The following is a 25,856-nucleotide window of genomic DNA, read 5'->3' as shown; positions in this document are numbered from 1 at the left end:
GTTACCTCTACTGCCCCTCTGTGCTGAATCCACCTTTCTTACAATCAGAATAAAATTGGCACTACCATATCCCCACATTGGGAGAAAGCAGAAAAGACACAGCCCCCGTTTGCCGATGTACTGGTGATTTCAGCATCCCACGAAGAAACAGTTCAGCGATTGCCAGCTCAACCAAATGCTACCGGTCAAAAGCATTACAAAATTTGACAGCACATTACAATATAGATGTTTTAGTTCTCCTGTAATACATTTGCCAGATCAGGCCTAGATATAGTAACATTCTCTTATAAAATAGGATGTGCAACATGCAAAGCTCCTTGGCAGAAGAGCAGAACAAAAATGAGATACAGATATATGGCAATGCTGCATTCTGAGAAAGAACTGGCAAAAGTCATGCCCTGACTATAAGGATATAAACTCATACGGCCTTGCCCAAATTTGGTTAATCAAATGTAAAGAAATCAGAAAGGTCAAAGGTGTATGGAATTGCAGCAGTCACTGGACTATTACTTTCATCACACACATCACAAGCCTGTAGAAATAAATGACAACACAATACAAACTCATTCTGAACTTATAACGTTCTTTATTTTTTAAGCAAAGAAATTCCATTGAATCAAAGATTAACAAAATTACTCTGTTCGCAATGACCTCTGTTTATCACACACAGAAGAACAAAAAAAAATTAAGAAAACAAAATCAAGGACACAGTTTTTATAACTTCATAAACATCAGCGGATTTAGAAAAAATTGCATTGCTAGTTGCAAATCTTCGTCCCGTCGGCAACCGGCTTCAGAGAGTCCGACAGAGGAACCGACAACTAGAAGAGTCGCTTACACACATGAAACCTTTTCAGGGCAGCATTTTTGTTTCCAAAGGAATCAGGAATGTGAAAGTGATGGTTTCCAAAGTGTCTATTTGGAAGCAAAAACTGCCAACAAAATCAAGGCTCGAGAGAAACCTTTAAAAATAAGAAAACACACCACGTTCTATTCGCTCTGATAAGGCAGCTGCAGTGACAGAAATCAAAGAGCGCACAGGTTCAGGTCTGAGCTTCCTGAGGTGTCCGGATATCACTCTGCTTCGGTATGTTCGGCGGGGGGGGGGGGGGGAGAGGGGGACGGCCTCTTAAAAAGTTGTGCTTTCCTACTTAATCAGGAGAAATAAAACTATCTAGAATGAATCAATGAGATTCACAAATAACTTAAAAACAGAGTGAAGCAAACCACTTGGGAGATCATGAATACGGCAGATTAAAGTCTCTATCTTCCCAGACAGAGCATGGGCCCTTAATGGGCAATGTTTTTAAGTAGCCTAGCCACACTGACATGGAAATTTAGTCTTTGCCCGAGAGAAAGCTTTTTTGCACAAGCAGAGACGGCTGCTGAGCCACGTGCTCCGGAATTCTCCGACGATGGACTGTTCCGCTACAACGAGAAAGATTCAAGCTGCTGGGAGGTAGATGGTCCCAAAGGCTGAGGAGCTAAACTAAAGTCTCCTGCTCAGAGGAAGAAGGGTTGGGCTCCTCTGGTTGGGATTTGGGGGAGTGCTAAGTGGGAGTCCCAGCTTGGTAAATGCTGCCCTTTCATGGTTGTGCCCCTTTGATGTAACCAGCAAAAAGAACAGAAAGTCAGATGCTTAAAACAGATACAGTGCAGTTCTTGATAAAACTAAATACACTTCCCCCATTCCATCCGGCTGATTTCACCTCACTTTGTCATGCAAACACCCCAAACACACCTGAAGGCTAAAAGCAATCTTCAAACAAAACAAAACCCAATTCTAGACAGGAATAAGTATGAACAACCAAAAAGGACTCTTAAAAAAAGAAAAGTCACAAACTCCAGCAGCATTGCATGATACTCCTATTTCAATGGAGCCCTTGCTCTAAGGTGAGCAAAGGACCCTAAATTCTAAACAGTCATTTACAAAAATGTCACATCAAGAGCAGGTTGGCTTTTGCCCTAGTTTAGATCATCTGCAGTCCAAGTCCTACATGTGGCACAAAGCAATGGACTTGTCAATGAAACAGAAATATGAGTGTGGGTGACAGTTTGGACACTTACGACACAATAAGACGGTGATGTTACTGCTGTCATGACTATTCAACTGTTGTAAAGGTGGACCCTTTCCTAGACTGCTATGATGAAACACCAAAAATGTACTTTGGAGTTCTGTTCTGGCAACAAATCTAAAGGAAGATCAACAGTAACTGGCACGTGCACCATTAAGACAAGGAAATTAAATGGAAACTCACTCTGTTTATATGAAGGGATGGGAGATGCAAGTGGACACAGGGATTTGTGCCCAATTGCAACAGAGATTTTCTTTAAAACAAACGTAAGCCAATAAAGAGTTGGGAAATTAATCTGCCATTTACCACTTTAAGTTTACCAAAGGAAGGCTAAACGTGCCTAACCCTCACTGTGATTCAAACACAGCCAGGTCTCTTTGAATGAGACTGCCAAGAAGTTAAAGAGATTCGCAGGCTGCAGAGCTACAATAACAAAGCCCTCCAGACTATCATCAGCATCAGGTTGATACACTGCTGTCACTTTGTGAAGGCTGCTCTCCATCACTCAATGTTGTGGCTTTTACCACATGGGTCAATATTCAACACACTAATTATTAGAATGATTTGCGACACCATGGTTTAAAAAAAAAATTCCAAATAATGTTGTGAGATCTTGAGCTAAAATGCTCCCTCTAACACATGGGCCAGCTTTCATTCTGGCTTTATTCCCAAATGAATCCCATTTGCCTTTCTAGAGGGATTCTGGACAAAAGGTGCCTGAAGGTGCATGATGAAGGTGCACGTTCTGACTTTGCTGGAAAATTACTGACTGAAGTTCAGTGTCATTTTTAAGCAGAATTTCTGCACCTGCTTTTCATTGCTCAAGCTCCCATCAGCTCATTCTTCCTTCTGTGATTTTTTTTTAATAGTCTAATGCAGACACAAGTAGTTAAGAATTCCCCTGGCTTGTTGCAACATGAGGAACACACACACGCCTGACTGGCCATGTCAAATTAAGATTTGGGCTCTCCATCATTGAAGAAGGGTGGTGGTGGAAACGGCTCCATGAGTTTCAAACGGTGATTAGCCCACGTGGTGGCGGGTGAGACAGAATGGTGCATGTCTCTCCTCCTCCCTCCATTCTAGTAGAAGATTGTTTCTTCTTGGAAAAGGCTACAAAAATACAGGTCCACAGCAATGTAATCCCTGAGCACAGAAGCTTTTAGAATGCCTAACAGAATCCCAGAAGCGCCATCAAAAGCAGCCATCAGCCTTGTTCACACGCGCGATCAATATGCTGCTGAAAGGCCCTCTGAAACACAATCGATGTGTGTCCTCAAACTTCCTATCCACAGAGAAAGGAAACACAGCCTTATTTGTAAAAAAGGGTTTGGTGGTTTCTCTTAGGGTATAAGTTTGCTTTTAGGAAAAACCCATAAAAATTCTTATTTCAAGGGGAGAAGTGAATGCCATGTCCTGTTTTTTTTAAAAAAACATTTAAATAAGGAGAGCTAGGAGGAAAGGAGGCTCTTGGTGACAAGGGCTAGAACGATTTTCTCTGTCACTTTGGTTAAGTGACTGCTGAGTGAAGAGGAGGGGCGAAGTAACAAGTTAAATATTGATGTAAACGACAGATTTTCCCATAGTTTACCTTTTAAAATTTTTAAATCTGCTGCGAGAGAAGCCACATCACTTCCTCTTTTATATACTGTAGCTACTAAAACTGACTTAAGCTTCTATATCCTCTTCTACTCAAGCAGGAGAGAGGGTCTACGTAGTGTTCTCCCCTGTTTATAGGAACTACTACATTAGATATGCAAAATTTTATGCCCAGTATGTTTTATTTTTGAATATTTTGATGCATAGGAAACTCCAGAGAAGAGCATATGAAGACGCTGACGCGTATCTTAAAACCCACTCTTCAAAAACAAAAAAGTGTTGTGTAGGAGTAGGGAAAATCCACAAGCTTTGCCAGCTTTTGGCTTGGTCATTTGTTCCTTCTATTTGAGGGAAGAACAGGTCCTCAGTTTTTCCTCACATGAAAGCGAGCCTAGATCACAGATTGTTGACCAGATCAAAGTTGCTGGCCTAAGGCAAACTGAAAGAACTTGATTCTTGATGAAAGAAAAGCACCTTTGCTGAAGTAGTTAATTATTGCTCAATTAAAACAGAACAAAAAAAGAACAAAGAAACCAACCATATGCATCTCTGAATTCCAGAGACTGGTCCTGGAAGCGTACAGCACAGCGCTGGAGTTCAGGAAATCTTCCTATGCATATAAAAGGCTACAATTAAAGTGCCCTGAAAGCAAAACCAAGACTGAAACAATAAAGTGCTAGCCGTTATTATGAGAAAACTGCAGAGATGAAGGGGGCCACAAACAATACTAATGGGAAGTTAAAGTGAAGCAGAGTTTGACCATGAAGTTCCACCATCATCCTAACCAGATTTTTAATTTTTTAAAAATATTTGATAGGGTGAGCTTTTTTTCCTCCTGGGTGACTACTGTCTGGCTTACTTCAGAAATCTGTCTCTCCACTGTACAGTAGCAGAAAGACTCTGGGTTTTCATACTGTAGGTCACCCACCTGCCACACTTGCCAATTGGCTGTAGTTGTCTTGGTGCTAAAAAACAACAGCTTTGCAACAAGGAGCATGCTAGTGCCCCAACAGACTCCTAAAACTCCCCTGCAAGTTCTCAGTAATTTCAGTAGCATCTAACCACACAGAAACATCTTACCAAATTTAAGGTTTTTGATCGCCGACTGTCCATTTTTCTAAGGCAAGTCACGGTGGCTGAAACAGCCATTCAATGCTTTAAAAACTTGGGGAGATTTTTTTTTTCCTTTTGATTTGCTGCTCTGACTTACACAAGAGGTGGAACAAACGCACATAAAACAAACACGGATATCATATCTCCCCCACCCCCGCACACAAGTTCCTAAAAGCATATATATTGATCCATTATGAAGTACTCTGAAAAGAGGAAAATTAAGGACCCACAGGCTGACAGTAGCTGGCTTCCACTCAAGACAGCGTTAAAAAGGCCTGGGTTAAGAGCACACAAGGAACCCTGTGTTGAAATAAAAGTCCTTACATTAGAAAAGGCAAGTATCGCAAGGCTACCAAGGTCACTCACAAGAAGTGTTAACCCAGCACAGAATCTATTGAATTGACCAATCCTGAAGTCCCAACCAAAAGCAACTTGTGTGACTGAATGCACTCCGCTCTCAACTCCGGGATTCTGAATCTGCAGTAACGGAAAGTGCTGATAACACAACTAAAGGCTTTCATAGCGATCTAAACCATCAAAAGTGCATTCAACAGAATGGACAAAGGAACATTTTCTGGAAACTTCCAATCCCCACATCTTCCCCTTAGCTTCATGGACAACGAGCAATGGCGACCTGCCAAGTGAACTGCTGGTTTCTTCTACGGATTTGATATAAGGTTCTCACACCCATTCTGGTGTGTGGGGGGGAGGACGGAGAGAAGAAATGCGAACACAAAGAGAGAACAACTCCTAAACCCATATCACTAACAGCTAGACGTAATTCTGCAAAAATCCAGAAGAGTTTTTGATCAGGAAGGTATGAACCGATGGTCAGGACTACTGGACCTTCTTCCTACTTTAGAAGAAGTTTGGCTGTCGCATGGGTTTCAGAATCTCGAAGCAAGTCACGGACAGCAACTCATCAATACAGTGGATCAGTTCTTTAAATACACGAAAAGGAGCACTGCAAACATTCAGACATACTCCAACCTGACGTTGCCCCTTTGCTGTACCTCTGCTTTGGCATGAAACACTGCAGACAGACTTCAAGATGTCGACACGCCTGGTAAAGCGGGGGAAGTAGTAAGAATCCCAGAAGATGGGGGTGGGAGAGAGAAGGTGGAACCACCTGAAAAGTCTCTGAGGCCATTTACTCCTGGCCGGACGACGACTGTTCCGTATCAGAACACTGAGATTTATTCCTCTCCCACTGGCAGATGGCATTGGCATACTGCACCACAAGCTTATCCATCCACGTAAGAGGCTCAGGAAAGAGTACTGCACCTTCGAAGAAGCCCAGGTGACCTCCATGTAGCGGCAGGACAAACATGACATTTTCCCGCTTCTCTGCAAGAGTGAAAAACCAACACGTTTTAGAGTGAGTAGAAGAATTCTGTATTCTGATAAAATCACGAGCACAGATTTAAGGGCAAAAAACTTTTGCTTAAAGTGTACTATATACTTCACAAGTAGCCAGTGGGATTCTAGGGAACGGTTCATATATCCCTACCACAGACTGTAGGATGCATTAGTTAAGGGTAGAACTGCAAGCCACAGGACCCAACTGCATCTTCGTTCTGCCCAGTCTAATGGGCAGATGTTTTTCCTCCTTGCTTTTCTGCTCAAACGAACCTCAAGACTATTCTTCAAGTTGTCTGTGTCTCAGTTCATTACTACCTTGCAGTTTCTTCCAAACCCAACACAACTTTTTCACTAAGGCCCAGAAAAAAGCAAACAACCTATGCTGTTCTAGTACCACATGGTATTCCTTCAAGTAACTGAGTGAGTGAGTTGGGGAGAGGGGGGGAGGGCTGTTTTCAACTCACCTGAAAGGGTTCTCGGAATTGATAACAGACTATCATGCACTAAAGGATCATCAGCAGCATTAACCAGCAACAGGGGAACGAAGATCTGCATCAAAAGGGAAACAATAAAAAGGATTCGTAAGTTTATAACTAAACTTGACCCTATCGGCAGAAAAAGGCACCTAACTCTCAAGCGGCAAACAAATGGTCAGATGTCACGTCATGCAGTTGCTCTGAATTTGCAGGAACAATGTCTTGAGACCTTGAGGTTAAATTGCTGGACTACAATTTGGGAGACCCAGGTTCGAATCCCCATACTGCCACGGAAGCTCACTAGGTACCCTTGGGCCACTCATTCTCTTGGCCTCACCTACCACACAGAGTTGTTGTCATTTCATGTAGGTATTCTGAATACACGAGGCAACATTGATTAATGGAAGATAAGCATAAATAATTAACTAATGACTATAATTAATGGAATAAATAATTTAATAAATAATTTAAAAATAATTAAATTACATAATTTAATAAATAGATTTAATTTAATACATCAACTTAATAATGCACAAATAATTAAATAATCAGCATAATTAATGGAAGATGAGCATAAATAATTAAATAACCAGATGGTCAGCACTCCTGTTCATTCAGGCTGGAAATAATAATGGTACTTTATGTACGCTGAATACAATAAATTGAATTGACTGAACTGGAGAGGATGGAAGGCGAATATAGGAAACATTAAACCTGAGTTATTCCACTGTAACAGACAATGACCTCACCCCAGAGAATAAAATTTTAGAGTTCTTTAGTTTTATGGAAGTGTGGACTCCTACCAGCTGACTACACCCTAAAGGATTCAGCAATACATTTTTAAAGCATCTTTAGCTCTTGCTAACTCCTTATGACTCCATATGAAGCCTTCTGACTACAATTATCATTTGAGGACATGCGGTATAAACTAGGCTGCTACAAACTAATGCCTGCTTTACATTATTTTCAGAAATTGGCACTGGGCACCAAATCCCCCTGGGCAGATCTTCATTCCAAACCTCCCATGTCCAAAAATAAAAATAAACACACACACGCACACGCACTGTTAAAAGCAGTGTATGTCAACGTGCCGAAGCAGTGTATGTCAAAGTATACGTTTTCTGCTAATGAAGATGACCAAAATTAACAATATGTACTGTGGCAACTCACCCTATACAAGAAACGCAAGCAACTCTCCTGTTCATAGTATTCCTTTAAGGAGTTGTAGCCATGGAATTTCCTGAAGGACAGAGAAGGGGAAAAATAACTTAGGGATCGGGAGAGATTCTTTTGCTTAGAGATGGCATGTTACTTCCTTCTAGAACCCACTCCCAGAATTGATAAGAATTTGCTCATGCAAGATGACTGGAATTATCGTTTCTGTGTTTCAAAGCCTGATGTTTGCTTAGGTTCTAGAAGGAACTGTTCAATGAAACTTCCAGAGAGCATACAGAGCCATTTATAAATCCTTCCTGTTCTTAACTGTCAAGTGTAACAATGTTTACATTTAATTCCAAGAAACCAATGGCTATGCGGAAGGAACCATCAACCAGGGAAGATGAGCACATCCACTTACAGTACAACCCCAAGCAGAGTCGATGGTCTTAGAAAGGGATAAACTCTGCTTAGGAGATGAATGGAAGGTCCCACTCCACTAACAAAAATCCAGTTCATTTACCAACAGTTTTGCCACACAGAGTAAGAGGTATTTCTGAAAAGACCTTCATGTAACAATCCAAGTAAGAATCTCAAGGAAGAAAAGTGGCAGGTTTCTTTTATGTATACTCATGCGTACGGCAGCGTCCATTTCAAGTGCGCCTAAAAGGGGAATTTAGTTACTATGGAGAAAAGTGCCTCCTGCCATACCTCATGATGTTGTCATCTATCTGCATGAGGGATGTTGCTGTGTGAAGTCTGTTCAGGTCTGTATCCACCAAAGGTTGGGGCCTCTTAGGGCTGTCAGCAAACAAGGCATTTCTGAAATTTACAGAAACAACGGCATTTGTCACATACACGCAAATACGGCAACTATTAGAGCTGCTGCTTGGGTTCAGAGCTGATCCGAAGGTTGCTCCTCAAAGGTGCTTTATAAGCACACTGATTTCAAGGTGTCAATTTCACAGCAATTTCACTTGCAAGACGGTTGTGAACCTGATCCTGTCCCCAGTGAAACCAGCAAGAAAGGCTGATATTAAGCCAAGCTACCGGCACGAGTTTTTAAAATGTGCATTAATAAAAAAGGGTGCGACCCAGACAGCATTGAAAGTGCTTGAGCCACTGTGGTTACATATCCTTGGAAGACACAACTTCAAATTCCTCTTTATCCATAAGGTTCACTGGATGCCCTTGCCATTCTCTTGGCCAAACCAGCCTCACAGGGTTGTTGTAAGGATATAGTGGGAAGGGAGAGAAAACTTCCTTGGAAGAAAGGCAGGATAAAATCAAACAAGCAAGTCCTACACCTTATGCTTCGGTTCAGACAGCTCAGTTTCAAATTTCTGCCATTTCTAGTCCTGTTACTTGCTTCTTAGATGTATCACTCTACTAATTGTATTGATTTACACACTGTGCCATCTTCCTCAGCCCCAGCCTGCATAGCCCAGGCAAGCCCTATCTTGTCAGACCTTGTAAGCTAAGGAGAGTTAGCCTTGGTTAGTAATTGGATGGGAGATCTCCAAAGACAACCAGCATTGCTATGCGGAGGCAGACAACAGCACAGCACCTCTATTAGTCTCTTGCCTTGAAAAGCTCAGCAGGGGCTGCTAGGATTTGAGAGCACTCTCCCCCCCCCCCCCAATCCACCTGGGCTCTCAGTAAGAATGGTGGACTATAACTTAAAAAAATCACTGAGACTTAATAGTGTTTAACTTTGACTGAATCACATCTGAAGCAACTGTGGAGGCAATCTGAGCAAGTCTGAGAAGTTTTGCAGTGCTGGAAATGAGCTGAGGTTTTTTTTTATTTATTTTTTTAAGGGCAATTTTCACTGGGTTTAAAAACGACATTGAAGTCAGTTAAAAGGAAACATTTCAGACGACAATAGCTGCAGTCCTTCGCAAAGGGCCTTTTTTTGCAGTGCGAAGCAACAGTCTGGGCCATCAAACTAGAGACTTCGGTGGCTTGATAATCATGCCAAAAATCACGGGCGTGGAAGTTCTTCCTTGGTTTGGTCGGTTTGCATATTAGTGAGACGTCACACCATTAGCTCATCCAGATGAATTACTTGGCGTGGTCATTTCAGCACCATGGTATTCACTGGGGACGCCATAAAACAGATTAAATTCAAGAGAGGATGACATAACTGAGCCTCTGCCTTGACAGTAGAGGATACACAGAGCACAGAATAAAAACCAGGAGAGCTGCGGACAGTGGGACTGTGCTGTTAGCCACGGATAGGGGCCACAAGCAAGCTGCTCCCCCATAAGATAGCTGTAAAATAATGAAGGAGAAAGCACACAAGCATACACAGAAGATTGGGAGCCTGCCCTACAGCACAAAAGATCCATTATAGAAACAAAATATTTTGGTCAATTAACAAGCTGTAATTTAAACCTGCAAAAGACTATTTTTGCTTACAACCAAGAGATCTTTTTAAACAGGGAGATTATGGTCCTTAGTACATTTTGTCAAAATAAGTTGGCTAACCAGGGTGAATTAAACAAGATCTATACATAACTAAGTGCCACATTTTTTCCCCAGACTGCAGCTCCTGTTACCAGATTTCCAGACTGCTGCTGCTTTGGAGCTGTCTGAATAACCAGCTCTTAGTTTCACTCAGCTTTCCAGCTCCTGCAAACATACCAACAATCTCCTTAAAAGTTCTCTTAGAATAATGAATACATTGCAAGCTATACTGACACAGTCTATATACCAAAGCGAGCATATGGTACAGGATAAAAAACCCGCAACACTGGAGTTCATTTAGAGTACATAGAGCACGTTTTCATACCTATGAGATAAGATTATTTTCTTCATGTTGTCTGCCATAAGGAAGTTGTAAAATCTCCGACACTGATCCCACTGCATGAAGGTTTCTTGTGCCCTACCCAAAAAAAAAGTCCCAAACCTAATTATCAAAACAGGCTAAACCAACTTTATTTTCCAAGTCATAAAAGCCCTTCGTACATAGATGACCATTTCACATGAATGATTTGTTCCATTCCAAGTGGCTACCATGAGCTACCAGACCTTAAGAAAAATGGACTCTTAAGATGCCTTAGTGGCCCTAATGAAGGCAGAAAAGGGGGGAATAAATAGTGGTTAAGTAGTTGCTATGCAAGTCGGCACTCTGCCGGTCTGAATCCCACTACTGTAATGAGCTGAGTAGGTGGCCTTGTGTAAGCCCCAGCTCCCCAGCTGTATTGTGGGGATAAAAATAACACAGACTTTGTCCACCACTCTGAGTGGGATACTAACCTGTCTAGATCCAGAGGAGTTAGCCATGTTAGTCTGTAGGTGTAAAATAGTCAAGTGTCCAGTAGCACTCTTAAGACTAACCAACTTTATTGTAGCATAAGCTTTCGAGAGCCACAGCTCTCTTCGTCAGATGCATCTGACAAACAGAGCTGTGGCTCTTGAAAGCTTATGCTACAATAAAGTTGGTTAGTCTTAGAGGTGCTACTGGACACTTTACTAATCTGTCCAGAAGAGCAGTATATAAGTGCAGCTATTGTTATTACAAACAGACAAAGACAACCTGATTGAAACCCACTTCTATCAAACGTACTGTAGATCTCTATTGGGGACTGCTATAAAAAGCATCAGCCGGCAGGGGGAACAAAGTCCTTAAAAATGTGGCCATAGAGCACAAGGCAAGTAACAGTGGGCAAAACAACTTTCTATGAAGGGATGTTGCTTTTATGCTAAGTGGTCTGTTTTGTATTGTCTCACCCTAGACTGGTAAGATGGATCAGGAATCACAAAACTTTATATAAAATGGATTAACTCAAACTGTATTTGAAATTACTGTAAATTTAGCATGTCGGACTATATACTTATATACTGTATACTTACATTGTTGCATATAACATTCGCAGACACCAGTAAGGCTCAGACCTACCTAACAGTAAATAAATTAACATCCCTTTCTATGTGTATGCTTTCTTGACACATCACACATCCCTTCTTCTTCAGGTATGAATGAAATTTAACATGAGTACTTTAAAACTGGAGGAAGGAAAGAGATGGTATGTTAAGCGTGTGTTGTTCCAATCTCTAACCTTCTCGCTTTTGGTAATTATTTAATCCTGCCACAAGGTTTTTGCAGCTGCACAGTTTTAAGTATAAAGACAGTCTTTGTTGCCTGGCTAAAGAACAGAACTGAATCAAGATGTGCTCTGTTATTATGGAGGTCACCATTTCCTTAGCATAACAGTACTTTTTCCAAACGAGAAAAATCCTATGTAGTATTTATATTCAGATATAAAAACCTCTAAATTGTGGCTGGTATCTGATGTTGTTTACTTAAAAGCAGAGAATCTAATTTCAATGGCATTTCTAAGCGAGTATGCTTATGGCTGCAGCCTCACTTTTATTACAGAGGAATTTCTAGCATTAAATACATTTCTATAAGGGTATGACTACGTATAGCTGAGTTTTATAATTTTTTGATGAAAGGAGTTTCCCCTGTGAGTTTTGGCTTTAACCCAATAAAAGGTAAGTTCTGAACTATTACATAATGACCTGCTTTACAAAGTTGTTAGATACTTAAGGCTAAAAGTCTGAATGAAGATCCTTATCAATGCAATCCTAAAAAAAAAAAACTCCAGCCTAAGCCCATTGAAATCAATGGGCTTAGACTGGAGTAAGAGAACTATTTAACTGAGTCTACCAAACACACTCCCCTTGATCACTTTCCAAAACGTGAAGACCAGGAAAATTTGACTCTCATACATGTTCCCTACAGCAGTACTCAATACTCAGCTGCTATCCAATACCCTGGTAGAATTGCGGTTTGCAATATTGCGGCATGTATTTACTTGCAATGAAGCACTTCCTTTTGTTAAGAAAGGGAAAACAGTCTCAGCTGGCTGCAACCATGTACAGAAGAGCGGCAGAAAGGAAACAAGGCATTTTCCTGGCCGTGTTTTTTCAGCCCAACCCCGCTTCCCCAGCTGCTCCCCCTGGCAGCATTCAAGATGTACCTTGTTTAAAATGCACCTGGGATTCCGCAAGGGGCAATTTGAGGCACAAAAACTACCAGAGGGAAAGGCTTAAACACCACCCTTTCCCCTCTCTGTCACTCCTCTGCTCAAAACCACAGACTCCAGAGGCTGTTTTTCCTTGCTTTAACCATTGCCAAGAGTTGAGGATGTCACACTAATTTGCACATAAGATGCACTCTACTTTTATTTTAACTGACCATGCATAGTGCAGAAGAACTGCAAATTAGATGCCACAAAGCTTAGCACATTTACACAGTCTTTTAAAAATGCAGAAGGCAGACTGCTGAGCTTCCGCAAAGGAGCATAGGTCAATTGGTTCACTGGCAGACCTGCAGAAGTAACAGGCAGTGTTTGCCCTTGATTAGAGTTATGAAACCTTTTACCACAAGACCAAATCCTGAGAATAAGCTTACCTCAGGGCACTGTACCCTTGGCACACGCTGACACAGCACAACACACTCTCCTGGTTAGCCTGGCTCTCCCCTAGGTATTTGCATACTATATTTCCACCCAGGCTGAATCCCACCACAACCAACTGCGTCTGCGGATATGTTTTCTTGATGTGGTTTACCATGGCTCCAAATTCCCATGTGCAACCTGTGGAATAAGGAAAAAGATGGTGCAAGATTTACATTAATGACCCTTTGAAGTGCCACATTTAGAAAGAAATATCTATATTTTTTTAGAAGAGTTAAAAAGATAATCTTACAGTTCACTTCAGTGAATATTTACGGAGCATACCGAAGCGAGTAAAATACCTTAATTCCGAAGCGGCTTGCCATGTCGGAATTAAGGTATTTCCGGATTTTTTTCCTGCTTCAGGTAAACCCGAAGCGGGAAACCCCAAGTGACCTGGCCCTGCACACCCCTAGTTAGAACAGACACGTTATAAAATACAGGAGTATCTTTAGACACACCTTTTCAATGCAATGTGCAGACTGCAGGCTGTACACTATGGGTCTAGCTGCAATTGCCAAGCCCTGAATGGACTTGAACCCATACACCTGCAGGACCACCTCTCCAGCTGTGGTCCGCTGTGACAGTTTTACTCATCTGAGCAAAGCCTTCTAACGGTGCCACACTGCAAATGGATAAGACTGGCAGCTGCCTGTTCGTTATGTGTTCTCAGTAGTGGTCTGAGAACACTAGTGCAATGGCCTGTCTGAGGACAGGAAGGCTCCTGCACTTCTGTTATTCTGCTGGAATGTGCAGAACAGAAATGTTCAGAAAAGTATTTTTTAAAAAGAACAGTCCAGGAGGGCACTGGAACAATTACTGTAGCTCTAGGTATCATTTGCTTTTACGGCACTGCCTTTACCTTGTAATCCCCCTCCTGGGTTGTTTGTAATACATCTGCCTTAGAAAGTTTGTTATTCACTTTGTTCTCTAATTTGGTTATCCAAATCCTATTTGCATTGCTCACTGGTTGTCTTACGCAATCTGATTGCACTGTTTATATCCTGTAATATGCCTTGAGACTCAGAGAGAAAGGAGGTCTATAAGTAAATAAAATAAATGAGTGACTGGCAGGCTGCACAGTGGGGCTCCAGCTGCAGTTGTCAATCCTTTGTTGACCCCCATCCCTTTCACCTAACAGTTTCTTTGTGGCTGCAGCTCCAAGCTGCATCTTCCTTTTCATCTCTATCCTTCTTTCTACTGTCAGTGTGAAGCAACACAACAGGAAGCCATGAAGTCCACTGTCGTCTGCTTTCCCCCTGCCTGCCTTTTCTGCTCTAGGGGAAAGCAATGCCTAGCTTCTGCATCAAGGCTTAGGCAATGATCACAGCCATCACCTCATTAAGATGGTCCTTTCCCCATGACAAAACGGACAAAGAAGTTCAGGTCAGGCAGGTGCCCAGCCAGGATCCCTGGAAAGGGAGCCTACTCTATGTCCAGTGTGTTCGTCAGCAAATGTGGTGGCAGAGAGACCTTGCCCTTCTCTGGAAGAAGCCCACATTTGCATAAAGAGACACCTCTCACAACTCAAAGAGTAGGGAGCTCGGGACTTCAGGGATGAGAACAACTGCCTAGTTATATTCTGGCATACAGGCAGAGCCTTCCTTCCAAAGAATGTTTTTCAAGACTTGTTTACGAACACCATAGCTGAGCTACAAAGAAAGCAACTCCCACGGGGAGGGGGGAGGGAGGACAGAGCTTAATAGTGACATTTTGGGTTGCTCAATACCACTCTAGAATCATCTCCCAAAGGCTGCAAAAGGGCTGTGGTTATTAAAGAGCAGCTATGCAGGAGGCCCTGCCAAGGAATTTTTGAGAGATGATCACGACAAACATCAAAGAAGAAGTAAGCAACAGATGACAAGCTAACAGTTAAAATGAATTTTTGGAGATCTCTGCTTTGAGCTCACTTGCTCTCCAAAAGGGCCCTAGCTTTTCTGATAAGCTATGCCTTACTCACTGTTCAAGTAATATAATCCCAGGAATAAGATAGCCAGCTAAAGATACAAAATGCTACAGCACAGCAAGCACTATGCTTTCCAGCTTCTTTTTGTCCAATAAGTGCATATTCTTATTCTGCTACTATCTTAAAAGGCTCTCTCATGCACCCCTCTGCTTCTTGGCAGTCTCTCTCTCTCTCTCTCTCTCTCACTTATGTATGACGGAACTTTGGGATATTGCAGCTTTCTAATCTGCATATCAGAGAGAGACAGACACCATGTTCTTAATGGACGGGGGTGCCCTTTCTCCACTGCTATTCTTTCCACACATTTGACACTGCCAACAATGCATCTGCCCATTTGACATTTTTTTAAAAAGAGGGACTTTTAAGAATAATTTTGGAGGCAAAATACAAACAGAAACTTCTACCTGTAATGTTTATTCAATTTCTGAAGTTTTTTTTCCTCCTTCCAAATAACCTGCTTGGTGTTTAATAGAGGGGGCCAATTTCTATCACAGAGAAAGCACTAAAGTTTCAGAGGATTTTGAGAGGGTCTTGCACATATCTGATTCTGGGGAACTATGTCCAGCTGCAGAGAGTAAATTAACACAGAAAGAGCAAACTGGAAAGTCAAACATATTTACCATAAGTGAACATGCGTGGGGAAGTCAGTTCAATGTTTGGCAGAGCTCCAAGGTGGTTTAGCACAGCACATCGATAGCCATTCTTCTGGGCATAGTCGACAAAAGTTCGAATGTACTGTTTCTCACTGTGATTGGCTATTCCGGGGCAGATTACCATTGTGACATCTTCTGTAAAATTAAAAAAGGCGAAGGGATTTTAAGAGAAAGCAGAAGGGTACCTTAGCCTCATAAATGTATAGTTATGATGCAGCACAGATATCATTCAGTTCCATTCTAACACAAAACAATGAGAAACTTTGTAAAGGAAGCAAACATCTCAGAACCGAGCCAACTTTGTACATATTCAGAAAGCACAAAAAGCAAATTATGTTAAGTTTATATAACCAAGGGAAATGTATTATACACCCTAAGGAATTTCACACAGTATGTCTGAAAGAACTAGGATAAGCAAGTTGAGAGAAGAGTTGATTTTGACAAGTTATTGTGACATTATCCAAGGACTTTTCTCTGGTAATTTGATCATCAACAAAGCCAACTTCCCCATGCAAGACCGCATGCTATCATCTTATTTTTTCATTTATTGCTTATTAACAAGGGGACTCAATTTTATTGATCTTCACTCTCCTCACTTCTGTTTCTGTCAAAGTTTAACAGGACTGAATAAATGCTTAAAAAGATTTTAAAAGATGCTGTTGATAAATAATATGGTTATGCAAGAAAAGGCACTTCTGGGGTAAACCAATATTTGAAAAACTTTTCATAATAAAATCTTTGAATGAAATAGAGGTAATAATTTCACTGATATATGAGGCACCAACTGGTCTCTGAGGAGGACTAAAAAGAAAAGTTCAGCAAAAAGAAGAAGGGTTTAATTTTGGAATGTCAGGAAACCAAGCAAGGGACCCAGATTGAGGCACCCATCTGCCATAGATCACTTTGAAGCGCTCAGCAAAGCTTCCGTTTTCTGAAGATCAAATCAGTTACCAAGCAGCAGGAAAGCAACATTAAATGTACCAATATACATGTATATGTATGAGTCTACCGTGTATATATTCAAGGGTACTGTCCTTATATGTTGAACCACACGGATGATGTTTTTAATCACACTTATGTACTTTTATTTGCTGAATTATGCTCTTTTATTTATTGAATGAAATGATATACCAGTCTTTTAATTATTTCTATTACATATTTTAGTTATACTTAATTCACATTTTTTGTTCCGACACTTCCTACTTCCTATACATATAACTCACGGCTGCCCTGGAGACTTTAAGTCAGGTAGCAGTTACAAGTTCCCCGTGGAACTCCCTTCCGCAGTGCAGCAGGGCCTGATTCTGATCAGGGCTGTGGTACAGGAGGGAGAGGAGACGCTTCAGCCTTCTTTGCCATGCTATTTTCCTGACCCTGTCTCTTAAGTCTGATACACTGTATTAGCCCTCTTTTATAAAGGAAGGTTCCGCATTTAATTAAAGGGAAAATCCTACAGGCAAAACATCCTGTTTAGCAACTTTACTCCTCAGCATTATGTTTTTATAGGTCACAGGAATTGCCCTTCTCTACCCATTCCCCAACTACCAATCAAGGTTCATTTTACCAGCTAGTTATTTTTAAAAAAAATACATTTCTGTACAGGATTTATCAGCATCCAACGCTGAGAAAGAAAGCAGAACTCAGAATATTTGGCCCAGAATTCGGATACATGGCTCACTGGCTTGGCCTGGGGTACTCCAAACTAGCAGCATCAAGGCCCCCCCAACATCTCAAGCCTTCTATCGCGCTTGTCACTGTGGATTGACACAGCTGTTTTTCTAACCTCCAACGCAGTGTTCAGCCAGAGGTTCAAAGAGGTCAAAAGTTGCTGTTGCACCATCTGGCATTGTGAGGTACTTGCGAAGACCATATGGATGTGGTGAGCTTACTCTCCCCATCTTCCCGTAAAGCGCAGTCTGGATGTGCCCACTCTTCCCCCAGATCAGAGGTGGAACATACCTGAAATGAAAACAAGTCCATTTGTTTGCTTGCTAAAAACATAACAACAACAACATTCCATTTATATACCGCCCTTTAGGACATCTTAATGCCACACTCAGAGCAGTTTACAAAGTGTTATTATTATTATTCTCAGGGGTGTATGGCTGAGAGAGCTCTGAGAGAGCTGTGACTGACCCAAGGTCACCCAGCTGGCTTCAAGCAGAAGATTGGGGAATCAAACCCCAGTTCTCCAGATTAGATCCTGCCATGCTTAACCACTACACCAAACTGACATCTGCATCAGTGCATATTTGAAACAAGGTCACAGAAAACCTTACCCAGGAACAAGATTGCTGACTGGCCAACTTGCCCAAATTAATGATAAAGAAGAAGAAGCCACACCCAACAGTGAGTGCCACGGATGATGTTTTATGGGCTTTGAGCTCCATCCTTTCAAAGGACATTCAATCATACTCATAATCAGATAAGCGGGATCTTACCTTTGGTATGACTGAGTGACCTTTGAAAGTACTCCACTACTGCTCAGAGCGCTTAGAAAAGCATTTCCTTTCAAGGGAGAAAAGAATATCTGTACTATGCTTATCAGGAAAGCAGCAAGACTCCATGCCAAAGCAAACAGGACTTCTGTCTCTGATTTATGGTTCTTCATGAACAGGCAAGGGCAGAAAGGAGGGCAGGAAGTTGGATTTATTTAAGTAACCCCAGAATAGCTGTCAGGAATCAGCTGGGGAGACGTACCACATCGGACCAAAAGGAGGTGCCTTCTTAAGGCATATGAAGAAGCCCAGTGCAAGATTTGAAGGAACACACCAATCCTTATCATCAATATAAAGGCTATTGGAATCATTTTAAGAAGGGAAATAGTCCTAGAGACATAGCTTGGCATGCTCTCCTGTTGTAAGGCATATTTCTTGTTGAAGGAAGAGAAAGAGATTATGACACTGGGGAACTCACAGAAACCTAAAAACGTTCATAGCTAAGAAGTGCAATGCTGAATTATATACATACAAAGGAGGACAATATTATTAGGACAGTAACAGGGAGTTAGGCGCCCCATGGCGCAGAGCGGTAAGATGCAGTACTGCAGCCCAAGCTCTACTCATGACCTGAGTTCAATCCTGGTGGAAGCTGGGTTCAGGTAGCCAGCTCAAGGTTGACTCAGCCTTCCATTCTTCTGAGGTTGGTAAAATGAGTAGCCAGTTTCCTGGGGGTAAAGTGTAGATGACTGGGGAAGGCAATGGCAAACCACCCCACAAAAAGTCTGCCAAGAAAACATCGTGATGCGACGTCCCCCCATGGGTCAGTAATGACTCGGTGCTTGCACAGGGGACTACCTTTACCTTTAACAGGGAGTTATGCTAGCTACAAACTGTACTGAAGAAGGGGTGTTCTACAATGCTTTCAAATACAGCCTGTCCAAAATTACACAAAGGTGTGGCTGACCTGTTTATGATGCTTCCTCCTGAATCTTATGCCTGCTTGCAGTTTAGCACATGTCCAGCAGGACAATCCAAAACATGTGGCTTCCTTGTATGAGAAGGACAGAATCACTCAAGAAAGTATGACAATGCTGGAGCATCAGCACTTAAAACGAGGGTGAAGGTGTGTGTGTACCATTTTCTCAAGGAGGCTGCGAGTGACCATGTGAGTATGGTTAAATAATAAGCCAGCAACTGACCAGCCGTGCAACTCTGCCCAACTCATTCAGACCCATGAACGTGGCCTTCATAAACCTGTGCAGTGTTTAGTGTTGCCGGCAGAATTATTCATGGCAGGCAGTCGGCACAATCTAATTAGACAGATCATTTTCATAAACAGCTCTGTTGCATTCTTTGAATTTCCAGAATATACTTTCAGCAGATAAGTATATCAGAGTAGGGTTCCAAGTACACTGATGAAGAGCCTCTCTGTTTAAAGTTCCACAATATATACTCCAATAGTTTTGCAGCATTTACAACATCAACATGACATGCACACCATCTGTGTTAATTACATACAAGTGAAACATACAAATTAGACATAATCTATTTTCAGTTTCTAAGTCAAACTGACTACAATGCTACGTTAATCCAACTGCGCTACTTGCACTAATGTTACTCTACAGAAAGCTAGAGAGGCTATTAGTAAAGAAAGAACAAATAGTTTCCTAAATTCAGATTACTGCTAATCAATTTATATTTCTTATAGGATGCTGTGCTACGTACCTATAAAAGTTAAATGCTTTGCAGAATATCAAACAAGTCAGAGCATAGAATGTAAGATACAAAAACAAAAATATGGTCCTTATTGAAAAATTTTAATTGAATAAATCTTGTTTCTTTTTTTTTAAAAAAGGAGAGAAATAAATTTTGTACTTGCTTACGCTACCAAAGCAAAAGGCTAGACTCAGCACAAATTCATGGCCTGCAGTACATGGAAGAAAAAGTTTGTGGAGTGTAACTTACAACTCTGCTCTTTTGGAAAGGCCACTTCCACCGAAGTAAGAGTTGACCAAGCAGAGTGGAATGACATTGGCCAGTGAATATATCCACTCCCTTCAGAAAGATTAGACAAATATGTTTCCTCAGAAATATAAATCTATTATTCAACCCACTGTTCAATCCCAAAAGGAAGGTCGAAGCCTTGCACAACTTAGAAGTAGGAACTCTCTTTTCCTCTTCTTCTCACAAGGATTGTATCAGCTTCTATACTTCCTTTATGAAGCAAAGCTTTTAGCAGGAAAACACCATGCAGCAATTTCCCACTTCATCCCTTTCTTCACGCTAAGGTCATGTTTATGCTGAATGTTTGTTACAATGAACTGTATTTTTTATTCACAGACATGTTGCTAGAGACGGGTCTCTTATCAATAAACTATTTCTGCTGTATGTTGATAGGAGACTGATAAGGTTCTCAGAGTATTTTCAAGCTGAGTCAAAAAAACTGAACCCTTATCTGGACTCAATCTTCACATCCAAGGGCCTTTCAGCAGTCTTTAAGAAGACTGTGATGCAATTAAATTCCGCAGGCATTCTGAGCAGGCCAGATACTCACTCACCATTCGTTGTAAATTCAGGCCCAGTTACAAAAAAGTCTCAAAAGAAATGCCCTGTGCTCTGCAGGTGACTTCAGCATTTTAATGGAGTATTTGTGCAATGCTTCTCCTGTGGGGAAGGTAAAACTGTCATTCCCACCCCCTCCTTGTGGTGGGAGGGAAGTAACTTCCTTATCTCTGATCATAGACCTCCATAAATAAAAGCACTACATCGATATACACTTCTATATGGGATACATCATCATGTTTTGCCAAATGCATTCTCTTGGGGGCCAAATCTCAAGATCATTTACAAAGGGCTACACTACCACTGGTCTGAGAAGTCTAACTGTGGGAGTCGAAGCAAGCAGCACCAACAGAAGATCCTCCAAACTTCTATGGTTTTCACAAGCAGTCTTGGGAGGGATAGAAAAATATATGAATTTTCCATACTTAACAAAAGACAACAACAAAAACCAGCATTATGACAAGAGTTTACTATTGCAGAATGGTTTGGGGGCAAGCAGAATAAACAAATTAAATGAAAGAACCAGTCAGGTGGATACCTGAAGTGAAATTAAACTTTGCCAACTATGCTCCACTTGTGCTGCTACTGTACGCTCTTTTGTAGGAACCCAATTGCCACAAGCAGGCTTTACTAAGAGGAAATACAGTATGTGTTGTGCTCCACTTTATTCTGACAATCCTTTAAAAAAGAGATCAAATTATAAGAGGCATGAAACAATCCCATAAGCCCTAACAAGGTTCTTGAAATTCTGTGGAGAACACAGCAATTAAAATTCCATGCATTTTGCACTTAGATTAACAGTGAACAAGGTTCTCACTTAACTATTTTCACCCCTCTCATGCAAATATCTCATGTATATTTGCTGAGAAGAAAGGCCTACTGTGTTCAAGTGACTTCCAAGAAACTGTGTAGAATTGCAGTCTTGGAAACTTAAATCTGGTTTAAATACTCTTACGACTAAGGAATACGAGTTTCAACTGATTAAACAGCTAATACATTTTAAATATTGATGCCAAAGTTGAGCTAGCAACTGCGAGCTGTAAAATGACACTATTCTTGCAGCTTAGCTACAGAAGAAGAAAAAAAGTAGATTTTAGTTTTTGTGAGACATCTATTGAAAGCTACTAAAATATTTGCAGTTTTCACTACACTGATATTGCTCAGCTATAGCAATGTGTATTTTATGGAAGACTTCTCTGAGAAGCAGAAGGGGCCACAAAACTTCCCAATTTATAATGAGGGGAGAAGAACAACACAATAATCCATGTACGATTGCTTCTGCATGGACAAGACTATGCTGTGAACTCTCCTAGACAAAAGCGTTCTGCTCTTATTAATACAGATTCCAAAACTGCATATTTTACTAACATCAGAAACTTTGGGCCAAACCAGATGCAGCAAGGGCAATCCATTTCAGAGTGTTCACATTTCCTTACAGAAAAGTGCCCCGGAGAATGCTTCAGTCCACTGATAAACAGTAGCTGGTGGTCCCTGGCCCCAGGGAGGCTTACCTAGAACCAGGATTTTCTCTGTCCTGGCAACAGCCTGGTGGAATTCTGTCTGCTGAGACCCAGGCCCAGCATGGTTTATCATCTATTCGCCAGGCCTGCAAGACAGAGATGTTCCGCCAGGTGTATGACTGAGGCTGGGGGCAGGACAAGCTTTCTGGCTGGTCTCTTGTTGGGGGGTGGGGCGGGTAATATAACCTCCCATTCTGGTTCCCACCGGTTAGTTCATCTTGGTCATCTGGTTACGTTCCTCCAGACTGTGGGGTTTGTTGGCTGGGGTTAAGAAAGTATAGCTGCCATTTAGGGCGATGTTTTATTGAACGGAACTGTCTGTTATTTATATTTTTATTGCTGGTTTTAAATATTGTTGCTATCTGCCCTAAGCCCATTCGTGGGGAGGGCAGAATATAAGTTAAATCAATCAATCAAAACAGAACACAGCTGTGGGGAGATGAATGCTGACCCTCCCCCCCCCTTAATCTTCCTTTGCTGCAGTCCTTTGTTTTTAAGCATTTTTAGTCCAGACTGGCTCACTTTTAGTACTGGATCAGAGTTAAGCAAAAAAATACTTCAAGGAACAGAGCACAAACAGGTAGAGGGCAAGGGTTAGCTCTCCTCACCTGCACGCTATGCTTTCTAAAAAAGAGAGACCCTCCCCCCACACCTGCCTTACCTGCAACCAGTGGAGATACAGACATGGATCCTCCCTGTTGTATCTACTTTGGACCTGAGCTTATCTTTATTGTAAAATAAGGCAGAAAACTAAGATGCAAAATGGCTCTTTGTTCAGTTCAAGACATGAGAAGGAGCCATCACATTAACTATTTCTGTTTTCTGAACTACTAAGCAGGAGCCATTAACTGAACAGTTCATCCTTCCAGGACTAAAGACCAAGGGACATACATTGCTTGAAATTAAAGGAAGGGAGGGAAACACCACATAAACTGAGAAAACAAGAACACTTCATTAAAATGAACTACTACAGTGAATAAAGGTCAACTTATCCTTCCATTTCACAGGAAGAACATGCTTTTTCTGTACAAGAGTTGACAAGCACTTGGCTGTACAGCAAATCTAGAAGCTTGGAGGCAGTTTTCATTCTGCAGCCCTCTCAGTTTACTGCCTTTTGCCCTTGCACTCAAGATTGTATTCCAACCAACAGGTTTTGAGGTGGGAGAAGGGAAGAGATAACAAGCAGCAGAAACAAAACCCTCTAGACGCTGCTGAAACTTCAGACAGGCTAGTTATTATTGAGCAATTTATTTCTGTTCTACAAATTAGCAGCTAATGAACAGGCACTGAAAACAGAACAGTAGGAAATGTTCAGGAAAATGCTAGGGAAAAGATTCTAGAGGGGCAGAGAGGCTCAGGGAATCTATGAAGCACGTAGGTTTTTATGCTGAAATAACGAGACTGTTTTCACAGCATTTCAACCCAAATGCCTGGAAAGTTTTATTAAAAATGTTTCACAAAATGTTTCTGGGCAGAGGGTTGCATTCCCTTGATCTGTGTAACCTTTTGCCTGGGAGGGGGTCTCCTTCCCCCAGCAATGCCTTTTTTGAAGATCACAGGAAGGTGGTGCAGGGAAGCAGGGCAAGATTTTGTTCCACCAAAAAAAATTAGTAGAATATAACCTACTGTAAACTGAATGGTGCTAATTAAGCACCTCAAAGTGAAGCCATTCAAAAGAAGCTTCAGTTCACTGCCACTATGTAACAGTAAACAAATATTATTGTAGAATGTTTTACACCCACAAATTCTACAAAACTGTTTTAATTTGTTTACTTCTGGGGTAGATGCTGATTTTTTGCAACCATTTAAATGTTTGCCAAGGTATGGAAAACTAGCAAAGCATTCTTTTGGTAACTACAGATCTCTTTGCCTCCCACACTTTGGCTTCTCAAGACAGCATCATAATCTTACTTTTGTACAAACCCACAAAAACAACTTCTTAGCTTTGCTGACAACTCACTCTTTGGTCAGAAGAGGGCAGGATTTGAGTAGGAAGCGGGACAAAGGAGTGTCTTGGTAAAGGAGATCCGGAGGGGCAGTTGGGCTCTTCAGGTTGAGGCAGCGGACAATGATGTAGAGGACAGCAGCTACAGCGGCCAACTTCACCCCATCGAACACTGCGGGCAGCTCGGGGGTTTCCATTATGGCATTCATCTTGAAATCTGAAGAAGAAAAATAGCCCTCAGAAACTCCTTTCAGCATCCTTGCAATGGAGCCATGGCTTTTTGTTGACCATAACACTGAATGCTATACATACAAATACCATTTGTAAAAATGGCAGACTCAGGGCACTGGATTACTCCAGTTTAAACCAATCCAGTTTAAACTGGATTACTCAGTTTAAACCAAGAATTGTCATCTACCTACTCAAGAAATCTTTGGATCCCACAACAGAGACAAAGCAAGGACAGTTCTTAGGAAACCGTTCAAAGTAGACATCCCATATGTTGGGTTTTACCGCTACATTGCCCGTTAGAAGAGCGAGATTCCACAGAACAACTGAAGGACAGAACTATCAGAATTCTGCATCTCACGCTTCACTAAAAAGAGCAAAAGAGATGTAAGTTGTAGTTATGTTGTGTGAAGCAATGAATCGGAACAAAAGAGAAGGAGGAACAGATTTACTGTGTCTGTTTTAAAGCGACTGATAAAGGCAAGACTTGTTAAGAGACATTACTAAACCAAGGAAGAAGGCAGCAAATTTTACACCTATGTTCTCCATATAGCAGAAAAAGGAGGAAAGCATCATGGGGAGGTCTCTGGGCAGTTTTGTAATCAATAACCCTCTATGGAGTAGTGTGAGCCAGGGAACAGACCGCAACGTAGATCCAGAGTGTTTTGCATAAACACTACATAGCAGTAAATAACACAATTCTGATCGGTAACTACAAATGAATTTGTTACAAGTGACATGAATATGAATATCCTAGGGAAGAAGCATGGGTACAAATTTGCTTCAGATCAACCTGCAAAGCATACTATAGGATATATAAACGCTATTTCATACATTCTGCAATCAGAATTACTCTTCATTTAAACGTATCAACATTCTCATGCAATTTTATGGACAAGATTATAAGGAAGTGATAGAGAGCAATAACCAAGACTTCCATTTCCTAGTTTTCAATTCCATCTTGGTCTCTGCATCAGAGGGAGATGCGTTGCTATACAAAACTACTCCCGTACTTGGTAGCAAGATGTATAATAATCAAGGCAGCTCTCAACAGTAACCAAACAGTGCATTCAAGAATGAACATAAAACTCACCTGTGCCGCTTATTCTTAAACACAGGTAATTCAGGAATCCACTGCAATCCAAGCTCTGCTATCCAAGTCAAAGTTATTCTATTTAAAAAAAGATCAAATATCATTTTACTGTCAATATCAATAATCTAACAAAGTAGAAACTGCAGTACAGACGTCCCATAAAATCCACCTAAAATACAAAAGGCAACAGTATAATAACTAGA

General features: G+C 41.3%; 1 protein-coding gene across 1 annotated transcript in view; it reads right to left on the bottom strand.

Moving 5' to 3' along the window:
- Positions 1–2,710: 2,710 nt before the first annotated feature.
- Positions 2,711–25,856, bottom strand: part of ABHD2 (abhydrolase domain containing 2, acylglycerol lipase) — a 33,240-nt gene continuing 10,094 nt past the window's right edge. The window contains exons 2-11 of the mRNA XM_055002378.1: positions 25,654–25,731; positions 24,348–24,549; positions 17,648–17,823; positions 15,832–15,999; positions 13,203–13,386; positions 10,575–10,667; positions 8,492–8,602; positions 7,796–7,865; positions 6,614–6,698; positions 2,711–6,134 (exon numbers count right to left, since the gene is read on the bottom strand). Of these exons, the coding sequence (XP_054858353.1) occupies positions 5,938–6,134; positions 6,614–6,698; positions 7,796–7,865; positions 8,492–8,602; positions 10,575–10,667; positions 13,203–13,386; positions 15,832–15,999; positions 17,648–17,823; positions 24,348–24,541 (1,278 nt within the window). The 5' untranslated portion in view covers positions 24,542–24,549; positions 25,654–25,731 and the 3' untranslated portion in view covers positions 2,711–5,937. The remainder of the gene's footprint in view (positions 6,135–6,613; positions 6,699–7,795; positions 7,866–8,491; positions 8,603–10,574; positions 10,668–13,202; positions 13,387–15,831; positions 16,000–17,647; positions 17,824–24,347; positions 24,550–25,653; positions 25,732–25,856) is intronic.

Source organism: Eublepharis macularius, chromosome 18 (genome assembly GCF_028583425.1).
Source record: "Eublepharis macularius isolate TG4126 chromosome 18, MPM_Emac_v1.0, whole genome shotgun sequence".
Lineage (NCBI taxonomy): Eukaryota > Metazoa > Chordata > Lepidosauria > Squamata > Eublepharidae > Eublepharis > Eublepharis macularius.
The sequence above is the reverse complement of the archived record's forward strand: the minus strand, read 5'-3'. Positions and strand labels throughout refer to the sequence as shown.